Source organism: Lissotriton helveticus, chromosome 12 (assembly GCF_964261635.1).
Source record: "Lissotriton helveticus chromosome 12, aLisHel1.1, whole genome shotgun sequence".
In the NCBI taxonomy this organism is placed as follows: Eukaryota; Metazoa; Chordata; class Amphibia; order Caudata; family Salamandridae; genus Lissotriton; species Lissotriton helveticus.
In genome coordinates this window covers 897,677,371-897,689,557 of record NC_136073.1, presented here as the reverse complement: position 1 = coordinate 897,689,557, position 12,187 = coordinate 897,677,371, and the positions used below count along the sequence as shown (strand labels likewise).

The 12,187-nt window shown below is 47.4% G+C and overlaps 1 protein-coding gene across 1 annotated transcript in view; it reads right to left on the bottom strand.

Moving 5' to 3' along the window:
• Positions 1-11,560, bottom strand: part of PCOLCE (procollagen C-endopeptidase enhancer) — a 234,340-nt gene extending 222,780 nt beyond the window's left edge. The window contains exon 1 of the mRNA XM_078671253.1: positions 11,447-11,560. Coding sequence (XP_078527379.1) covers positions 11,447-11,538 — 92 coding nt within the window. The 5' untranslated portion in view covers positions 11,539-11,560. The remainder of the gene's footprint in view (positions 1-11,446) is intronic.
• Between the last annotated feature and the right edge of the window lie 627 nt (positions 11,561-12,187).

Sequence of the window (12,187 nt, the reverse complement as noted above, 5' to 3'; positions counted from 1 at the left end):
TGTTATAGCTCACCCCTCTACAGGGAAGGGGTCTGCAGATGTTTTAGCCCCTCTAATAGGAAGGGGTCTGCTGATGTTATAGTTCACTCCTCTACTCGGAAGGGGTCTGTTGATGTTATAGTTCACCCCTCTACTGGGAGGGGGTCTGCTGATGTTATAGTTCGCCCCTCTACTGGGAAGGGGTAAGCTGATGTTATAGATAACCCCTCATCAGGTTCACTGCGACATGAGCCGACCACGTGAGGATCTCACGTATACTAGCAGCATCAGGTTCACTGCGACATGAGCCGATCACGTGGGGATCTCACGTATACTAGCACATCAGGTTCACTGCGACATGAGTCGACCACGTGAGGATCTCACGTATACCAGCAGCATCAGGTTCACTGCGACATGAGGCGACCACGTGAGGATCTCAGGTATACCAGCAGCATCAGGTTCACTGCAACATGATCCGACCACGTGAGGATCTCACGTATACTAGCAGCGTCAGGTTCGTTGCGACATGAGGCGACCACGTGAGGCTCACACATATACCAGCAGCATCAGGTTCACTGCGACATGAGCCGACCACGTGAGGATCTCACGTATACCAGCAGCATCAGGTTCACTGCGATATGAGGTGACCACGTGAGGATCTCAGGTATACTAGCAGCGTCAGGTTCACTGCGACATGAGCCGACCACGTGAGGCTCTCACGTATACCAGCAGCATCAGGTTCACTGCAACATGAGGCGACCACGTGAGGATCTCAGGTACACTAGCAGTATCAGGTTCACTGCGACATGAGCCGACCTTGTGAGGATCTCAGGTATGCTAGCAGCGTCAGGTTCACTGCGACATGAGCCAACCACGTGAGGATCTCACGTATACTAGCAGCATCAGGTTCACTGCGATATGAGCCGACCACGTGAGGATCTCAGGTATACTAGCAGCGTCAGGTTCACTGTGACATGAGCCGACCACAACAGATCACTCGTGTCTCACCCAACTCTCCCCATAAAGCTCTGACCCCGAGCACACTCTTCTACTACAAACATGGAGGTCCGCCAGTGACCCCTCTGGACACTCGCGGGTCCTAACTCCACCCTAGTGACATCACAGCATAAAGTAGGTTGCCCTATTTTTATGACTCAAGCCTGGTTGTCTTTTTCTTCATTGTCACTTAGAGTTTGCCCGTGTTTTCACACTCGTGAACAATGTATGGTTGTCTTTGGCTGATACATGGAGACTTCTAGTTTAACTTCGGTTTGACCTGCCTGTGTGACCAAGGGATCCAGTTCAAGCATAGAAGCGCTCCCCTGCACGGAGGCGCTATGCTTGATAGCGAACCTTCTGGGGCCTTAAGCCCCTTGTGTCGCTGGTGCGCCACTTTTTTCCCATATTTGAATTGACCCATCTTTTAAAGGACAATGTGTCCTGTCACGAAGGACCTTTTTGGGGAGATGGGGGACCGAATATGGGGTCAGATTTTCAAGTCTCTTGCGTCATTTCTGCTCCATCGTTGCGTCACTTTTGTGATGCTGTGCAGCGTAAAAATGCTGCCCATTTAGTTACGCATCTAGGGAGATGCATCACGTTGTAAAGCCCTGCGTCACATTACACCTGCGTCAGGTATAATGTTTGCAGGACGAGCGTTCCCACGCAGGAAAGATTCGTAGAACTGACGCAGTGAAATCTACAAGATTTCACTGCGCCCCTTCTAGGTTGCGTCGTGTTTGCCACACGACTCCTGCGATGCGTGACTTTTGCACCAACAAATGCATCAGAATTTCTGATGCATCTGTCAATCCTTGCGCCATGGTGCGCTGTATTGTAAGTACAGCGCTTCTATGGTGGCGCAAGGGTTTCCCAGGGAGGCGCAGGGAAAGTCACTTTCTTGTAAATCTGGCCCACGGTGATTAAGGAACCTTGTTGGGACGGGTCTCGAATCTTTCTTGCTAAGGGCTCTGGAAGAGATGGCAGCAGCGCTGAACTTGGCCTGTTCTCGTCCAGGGCCATTATGTTTATTACCCCCCCCCCCGCCCCCCCCGCCACCCCTCCAGTACTCACTCAATGGTGGGTGCATTTCCGGTGCAAGTTGTGCACCCACTAAATAGCGCTTCTGCTGGATGTGGCATTAAGGGATTGCACCTCATTCTGAGTTTCAGACTTCAGAATAAGGGAGAACAGGTAAATTGTGTGCTTTTCACCACTGCTAGGTGAACAAACACGTGACAGCTGCGAGACAAAGAAGACGCCTCTTCACCACAGAAAGAGACAGCTGTTAAAACCAATTCACCCCTTTACCACAGGAAGAGACAGCTGTTACCACCAATACACCCTGCCCTGTATACATTCATGTTGTATCACTCCTGCCCTGGAAATATTTGGGGGTTCACTCCTACTCTGCATGCATTAATGGTGCCTCGCTCCTGCCCTACACTCATTATTGATGTCTCACTCCTGTCCTGTATACATTAATGGTGTCTCTCCCCTGCCCTGCATACATTACCAACATCTCAGTCCTGCCCTGCATACCTTAATGATGTCTCACTTCTGCCCTGCATACATCATTAATGGTGTTTCAGTTCTGCCATGAATACATTAATGGTGTCTCACTTCTGCCCTGCATACATTAATGGCGCCACACTCCTGCTCTGCATGCTTTAATTATGTCTTGCTCCTGCCCTGCATACATTAATGGTATCTCACTTCTGCCCTGCATACATTAATGGCGCCTCACTCCTGCTCTGCATGCATCAATGATGTCTCACTCCAGCCCTACATATACTAATATTGTCTCACTCCTGCCCTGCATACATTAATAGTGTCTCACTTCTGCCCTACATACGTTAATGGAGATTCACTCCTACTATGCATACATTAATAAGGGTTTCACTCCTACTTTTCATACAGTAATGTTGTCTCACTCCAGCCCTGCATACATTAATGTTGTCTCACTTCATGCCTGCATACATATATGGTGTCTCACTCCTGCCTTGTACACATTAATGGTGTCTCACTTCTGCCATGCATACATTAATGGTGTCTCACTCCTGCCCTGCATACATTGATGGTGTCTCACTCCTGCCCTGTATATATTGATGTTGTCTCACTTCTGCCATGCATACATTAATGGTGTCTCACTCCTGCCCTGCATACATTAATGATGTCTCAATTCTGCACTGCGTTCATTAATGGGGCTCACTCCTACTTTGAATACATTCATTTTGTCTCACTCCAGCCCTGCATTCATTAATGGGCTTTCACTCCTACACTGCATACATTAAATGGGGATTCACTCCTACTCTGCATACATTAATGGCGTCTCGATTCTGCCCTGCAGACATTAATGATGTTTCTCTCCAGCCCTGCACACATTAATGGTGTCTCACTCCTGCCCTGCATACATTAATTGGGTTTTAAGCCTACACTGCATACATTAATGTTGTCTCACTTCAGCCCTGTATACATTAATGGTGTCTCACTCCTGCCCTGTATACATTGATGGTGTCTCACTCCTGCCCTGTATACATTAATGGTGTCTCACTCCTGCCCTGTATACATTAATGGTGTCTCACTCCTGCCCTGTATACATTAATGGTGTCTCACTCCTGCCCTGTATACATTGATGGTGTCTCACTTCTGCCCTGCATACATGTATGGTGTCTCAGTTCTGCCCTGCATACATTAATGTTGTATCACTCCACCCCCCCAGAATAAATCATTGTTGTCTCACTCCATCCCTGCATACATTAATGGTCTCTCACTTCTGCCCTGTATACATTAATGGTGACTCACTCCTGCCCTGTATACATCGATGTTGTCTCACTTCTGCCCTGCATACATGTATGGTGTCTCAGTTCTACTCTGCATACATTAATGGGGTTTCACTCCTACACTGCATACATTAATGGGGGTTCACTCCTACTCTGCATACATTAAATGGAGGTTCACTCCTACACTGCATACATTAAATGGGGGTTCACTCCTACACTGCATACTTTAATGGGGTTTCACTCCTACACTGCATACATTAATGGGGTTTCACTCCTACACTGCATACATTAATGGGGTTTTCACTCCTACACTGCATACATTAATGGTGTCTCACTTCTGCCCTGTATACATTAATGGTGCCTCACTCCTACTCTGCATACATTTATGGTGTCTCAGTTCTACTCTGCATACATTAATGGGGTTTCACTCCTACACAGCATACATTAATTGGGTTTCATTCCTACACTGCATACATTAATGGAGTTTCACTCCTACTCTGTATACATTAAATGGGGGTTCACTCCTACACTGCATACATTAATGGAGTTTCACTCCTACTCTGTATACATTAATGGGGTTTCACTCCTACACTGCATACATTAATGGGGTTTCACTCCTACACTGCATACATTAATGGGGTTTCACTCCTACTCCGCATACATTAATGGGGTTTCACTCCTACACTGCATACATTAATGGGGTTTCACTCCTACACTGCATACATTAATGGGGTTTCACTCCTACACTGCATACATTAATGGGGTTTCACTCCTACCCTGCATACATTAATGGGGTTTCACTCCTACACTGCATACATTAATGGGGTTTCACTCCTACTCCGCATACATTAATGGGGTTTCACTCCTACACTGCATACATTAATGGGGTTTCACTCCTACTCCGCATACATTAATGGGGTTTCACTCCTACACTGCATACATTAATGGAGTTTCACTCCTACTCTGTATACATTAAATGGGGGTTCACTCCTACACTGCATACATTAATGGGGTTTCACTCCTACACTGCATACATTAAATGGGGTTTCACTCCTACACTGCATACATTAATGGGGTTTCACTCCTACACTGCATACATTAATGGGGTTTCACTCCTACTCTGTATACATTAAATGGGGGTTCACTCCTACACTGCATACATTAATGGGGTTTCACTCCTACACTGCATACATTAAATTGGGTTTCACTCCTACACTGCATACATTAATGGGGTTTCACTCCTACACTGCATACAGTAAATGGGGTTTCACTCCTACACTGCATACATTAATGGGGGTTCACTCCTACACTGCATACATTAATGGGGTTTCACTCCTACACTGCATACATTAATGGGGTTTCACTCCTACTCCGCATACATTAATGGGGTTTCACTCCTACACTGCATACATTAATGGGGTTTCACTCCTACACTGCATACATTAATGGGGTTTCACTCCTACACTGCATACATTAATGGGGTTTCACTCCTACCCTGCATACATTAATGGGGTTTCACTCCTACACTGCATACATTAATGGGGTTTCACTCCTACTCCGCATACATTAATGGGGTTTCACTCCTACACTGCATACATTAATGGGGTTTCACTCCTACTCCGCATACATTAATGGGGTTTCACTCCTACACTGCATACATTAATGGAGTTTCACTCCTACTCTGTATACATTAAATGGGGGTTCACTCCTACACTGCATACATTAATGGGGTTTCACTCCTACACTGCATACATTAAATGGGGTTTCACTCCTACACTGCATACATTAATGGGGTTTCACTCCTACACTGCATACATTAATGGGGTTTCACTCCTACTCTGTATACATTAAATGGGGGTTCACTCCTACACTGCATACATTAATGGGGTTTCACTCCTACACTGCATACATTAAATGGGGTTTCACTCCTACACTGCATACATTAATGGGGTTTCACTCCTACACTGCATACATTAAATGGGGTTTCACTCCTACACTGCATACATTAATGGGGTTTCACTCCTACACTGCATACATTAATGGGGTTTCACTCCTACACTGCATACATTAATGGGGTTTCACTCCTACTCTGCATACATTAATGGGGTTTCACTCATATTCTGCATACATTAATGGGAGTTCACTCCTACACTGCATACATTAATGGGAGTTCACTCCTACACTGCATACATTAATGGGGTTTCACTCCTACACTGCATACATTAATGGGGTTTCACTCATACTCTGCATACATTAATGGGAGTTCACTCCTACACTGCATACATTAATGGGGTTTCACTCCTACACTGCATACATTAATGGGGTTTCACTCCTACTCTGCATACATTTATGGGGTTTCACTCCTACACTGCATACATTAAATGGGGGTTCACTTCTACACTGCATACATTAATGGGGTTTCACTCCTACACTGCATACATTAATGGAGTTTCACTCCTACACTGCATACATTTATGGGGTTTCACTCCTACACTGCATACATTAATGGGGTTTCACTCCTACACTGCATACATTAATGGGGTTTCACTCCTACACTGCGTACATTAATGGGGTTTCACTCCTACACTGCATATATTAATGGGGTTTCACTCCTACACTGCATACATTAATGGGGTTTCACTCCTACACTGCATACATTAATGGGGTTTCACTCCTACTCTGCATACATTTATGGGGTTTCACTCCTACACTGCATACATTAATGGGGTTTCACTCCTACACTGCATACATTAATGGGGTTTCACTCCTACTCTGCATACATTTATGGGGTTTCACTCCTACACTGCATACATTAATGGGGTTTCACTCCTACACTGCGTACATTAATGGGGTTTCACTCCTACACTGCATACATTAATGGGGTTTCACTCCTACACTGCATACATTAATGGGGTTTCACTCCTACACTGCGTACATTAATGGGGTTTCACTCCTACACTGCATACATTAATGGGGTTTCACGCCTACTCTGCATACATTAAATGGGGGTTCACTTCTACACTGCATACTTTAATGGGGTTTCACTCCTACACGGCATACATTAATGGGGTTTCACTCCTACACTGCATACATTAATGGGGTTTCACGCCTACTCTGCATACATTAAATGGGGGTTCACTTCTACACTGCATACTTTAATGGAGTTTCACTCCTACACTGCATACATTAATGGGGTTTCACTCCTACTCTGCATACATTAATGGGGTTTCACTCCTACACTGCATACATTAATGGGGTTTCACTCCTACACTGCATACATTAATGGGGTTTCACTCCTACACTGCATACATTAATGGTGCCTCACACCAACTCTGCATACATTTATGGTGTCTCAGTTCTTCTCTGTATACATTAATGGGGTTTCATTCATACTCTGCATACATTAATGGGGTTTCACTCCTACACTGCATACATTAAATGGGGTTCACTCCTACTCTGCATACATTAAATGGGGTTCACTCCTACACTGCATACATTAAATGGGGTTCACTCCTACTCTGCATACATTAATGGGGTTTCACTCCTACACTGCATACATTAATGGGGTTTCACTCCTACTCTGCATACATTAATGGGGTTTCACTCCTACTCTGCATACATTAAATGGGGGTTCACTCCTACACTGCATACATTAATGGGGTTTCACTCCTACTCTGCATACTTTAATGGGGTTTCACTCCTACACTGCATACATTAATGGAGTTTCACTCCTACACTGCATACATTTATGGGGTTTCACTCCTACACTGCATACATTAATGGGGTTTCACTCCTACACTGCATACTTTAATGGGGTTTCACTCCTACACTGCATACATTAATGGAGTTTCACTCCTACACTGCATACATTTATGGGGTTTCACTCCTACACTGCATACATTAATGGGGTTTCACTCCTACACTGCATACATTAATGGGGTTTCACTCATACTCTGCATACATTAATGGGGTTTCACTCCTACACTGCATACATTAAATGGGGTTCACTCCTACTCTGCATACATTAAATGGGGTTCACTCCTACACTGCATACATTAAATGGGGTTCACTCCTACTCTGCATACATTAATGGGGTTTCACTCCTACTCTGCATACATTAATGGGGTTTCACTCATACACTGCATACTTTAATGGAGTTTCACTCCTACTCTGTATACATTAATGGTGTCTCACTTCTGCCCTGTATACATTAATGGGGTTTCACTCCTACACTGCATACTTTAATGGGGTTTCACTCCTACACTGCATACATTAATGGGGTTCACTCCTACTCTGCATACATTAAATGGGGGTTCACTCCTACACTGCATACATTAATGGGGTTTCACTCCTACTCTGCATACTTTAATGGGGTTTCACTCCTACACTGCATACATTAATGGAGTTTCACTCCTACACTGCATACATTAATGGGGTTTCACTCCTACACTGCATACATTAATGGGGTTTCACTCCTACTCTGCATACATTTATGGGGTTTCACTCCTACACTGCATACATTAATGGGGTTTCACTCCTACACTGCATACATTAATGGGGTTTCACTCCTACACTGCATACATTAATGGGGTTTCACTCCTACACTGCATACATTAATGGGGTTTCACTCCTACTCTGCATACATTAATGGGGTTTCACTCCTACTCTGCATACATTAATGGGGTTTCACTCCTACACTGCATACATTAATGGTGCCTCACACCAACTCTGCATACATTTATGGTGTCTCAGTTCTTCTCTGTATACATTAATGGGGTTTCACTCATACTCTGCATACATTAATGGGGTTTCACTCCTACTCTGCATACTTTAATGGAGTTTCACTCCTACACTGCATACATTAATGGGGTTTCACTCCTACTCTGCATACATTAATGGGGTTTCACTCCTACACTGCATACATTAATGGGGTTTCACTCCTACACTGCATACATTAATGGTGCCTCACACCAACTCTGCATACATTTATGGTGTCTCAGTTCTTCTCTGTATACATTAATGGGAGTTCACTCCTACACTGCATACATTAATGGGAGTTCACTCCTACTCTGCATACATTAAATGGGGGTTCACTCCTATACTGCATACATTAATGGGAGTTCACTCCTACACTGCATACAATAATGGGGTTTCACTCCTACTCTGCATACATTAAATGGGGGTTCACTCCTACACTGCATACATTAATGGGGTTTCACTCCTACTCTGCATACATTAATGGGGTTTCACTCCTACACTGCATACATTAATGGGGTTTCACTCCTACTCTGCATACTTTAATGGGAGTTCACTCCTACTCTGCATACATTAATGGGGTTTCACTCCTACACTGCATACATTAATGGGGGTTCACTCCTACTCTGTATACATTAATGGTGTCTCACTCCTGCCCTGCATACATTAATGGGGTTTTACTCCTACACTGCATACATTACTGTTGTCTCACTCCTGCCCTGTATACATTAATGGTGTCTTACTCCTGCCCTGTATACATTAATAGTGTCTCACGCCTACCCTGTATACATTGATGGTGTCTCACTTCTGCCCTGCATACATTAATGTTGTCTCACTCCACCCCCCCCAGAATATATCATTGTTGTCTCACTCCATCCCTGCACACATTAATGGTGTTTCACTTCTGCCCTGTATACATTAATGGTGCCTCACTCCTGCCCTGCATACATTGATGGTGTCTCACTCCTGCTCTGAATACATTAATGGTGTCTCACTCCTGCCCTGCATTTATTAATGATGTCTCACTTCTGCCCTGTATACATTAATGGTGTCTCACTCCTGCCCTGTATACATTAATGGTGACTCACTTCTGCCCTGTATACATTGATGGTGTCTCACTCCTGCCCTGCATACATTAATGGGGTTTTACTCCTGCCCTGTATACAGCAATGTTGTCTCACTCCATCCCTGCATACATTAATGGTGTCTCACTCCTACCCTGTATACATTGATGGTGTCTCACGTCTGCCCTGTATACATTAATGTTGTCTCACTCCACCCCCCAGAATACATTAATGTTGTCTCACTCCACCCCCCCAGAATACATTAATGGTGCCTCACTCCTGCCCCGCACACATTAATGGTGTCTCACTTCTGCCCTGTATACATTAATGATGTCTCACTCCTGCCCTGCATGCATTAATGCTGTCTCACTGCTGTCCAGCATACATTGATGGTGTCTCACTCCTGCCCTGCATACATTAATGGGGTTTTACTCCTGCCCTGTATACAGCAATGTTGTCTCACTCCATCCCTGCATACATTAATGGTGTCTCACTCCTACCCTGTATACATTGATGGTGTCTCACGTCTGCCCTGTATACATTAATGTTGTCTCACTCCACCCCCCAGAATACATTAATGTTGTCTCACTCCACCCCCCAGAATACATTAATGTTGTCTCACTCCACCCCCCCAGAATACATTAATGGTGTCTCACTTCTGCCCTGTATACATTAATGATGTCTCACTCCTACCCTGCATGCATTAATGCTGTCTCACTGCTGTCCAGCATACATTGATGGTGTCTCACTCCTGCCCTGCATACATTAATGATGTAACACTTCTGCACTGCGTTCATTAATGTAGTTTCACTCCTACTCTGCATACATTAATGGTGTCTCACTCCTGCCCTACATACATTAATGGTGTTTCTCCCCTATCCTGCATGCATTAACAACATCTTACTCCTGCCCTGCATGCATTAATGCTGCCTCACTGCTGTCCAGCATACATTCATGGTGTCTCACTCCAGCCCTGCATACATTAATGCTGCCTCACTGCTGTCCAGCATACATTCATGGTGTCTCATTCCAGCCCTGCATACATTAATGGTGTCTCACTCCTGCCCTGTATACATTGATGGTGTCTCACTTCTGCCATAAATGCATTAATTATGCCTCACTCCTGCCCTGTATACATTGATGGTGTCTCACTTCTGCCATAAATGCATTAATTATGCCTCACTCCTGCTCTGCATACATTAACATCTCACTCCTGCATACATTAATGATGTCTCAGTCCTGCCCTGCATACATTAACATCTCAGTCCTGCCCTGCATGCACAATGATCTCTCACTCCTGCATACATTAACGGCGCACCCCTTCACCCCAGACGTATGAAGGCTGTGAGCCCCACACCCGACCCCTCGGCCCTCCCGTGCCCTGCACCCCCCTCCGTCCGACTGCCCTCACCTGGTGTTGCCCTCCCCCTCCTGTGCCCTGCCCCCTCCCCTCCCTCCAGGTGCCCTCTCCTGGTGTTGCCCCCCCTCCCTCCGGCTGCCCTCACCTGGTGTTGCCCTTCCATCCCTCCAAATGCCCTCCCCTGGTGTTGCCCCCCCGCCCTCCAACTGCCCTCACCTGGTGTTGCCCCCTCCCCTCCCTCCAGCTGCCCTCCCCTGGTGTTACCCCCCTCCCTCCCTCCAGCTGCCCTCCCCTGGTGTTACCCCCCTCCCTCCCTCCAGCTGCCCTCCCCTGGTGTTACCCCCCTCCCTCCCTCCAGCTGCCCTCACCTGGAGCTGCCCCCCCTCCCTCCAGCTGCCCTTACCTGGAGTTGCCCTCCCCTCAGCTGGTGTTGCCCCCCCCTCCAGTGCCCTCACCTGGTGCCCCCCCCCCTCCCCTCCCCTGTTGTTGCCCCCCCCTCCCCTCACCTGGTGTTGTTGGGCTGTGGCTGCCCCTGGGCCCCTGAGGGCCGGGGGCCCCAGCTGAGGGCGAGGGCCGCGAGGAGGAGCAGGGTGTCCATGGTCCGTCCTGGAGGGCTGCCGGGGAGTGAGTGAGGAGGGCCGCGCTCCCCCCGCCCCGCCGCGGGCCCGCCTCTGGGGGCGGATAATGAGGAACAGATGCCGCCTGTGCCCGCCGGGGGGGTAAACACAAACATGATGCGGCGCCCCCTCCACATGAATGGAGGGCTGTGCTCGGGCGGGGGGGCCCTGGGGGGTCCTTGAAAGGGGTCTCTATGCGGCCCCAGCCTGACACTCAGGGCTTGTGGGCGAGGGTGGAGGGCACAGCGTGTACTGGTGGGTGAGAGACAGGGCGAGGGTGGGGGGCACAGCCTCTGCTGGTGGGTGAGGAACGGGGCGAGGGTGGAGGGCACAGCCTGTGCTGGTGGGTGAGAGACAGGGCGAGGGTGGAGGGCACAGCGTGGGCTGGTGGGTGAGAGACAGGGCGAGGGTGGAGGGCACAGCGTGGGCTGGTGGGTGAGAGACAGGGCGAGGGTGGAGGGCACAGCGTGGGCTGGTGGGTGAGAGACAGGGCGAGGGTGGAGGGCACAGCGTGGGCTGGTGGGTGAGGAACGGGGCGAGGGTGGAGGGCACAGCCTGTGCTGGTGGGTGAGCGACAGGGCGAGGGTGGAGGACACAAAGTGGGCTGGTGGGTGAGAGACAGGGTGTGAA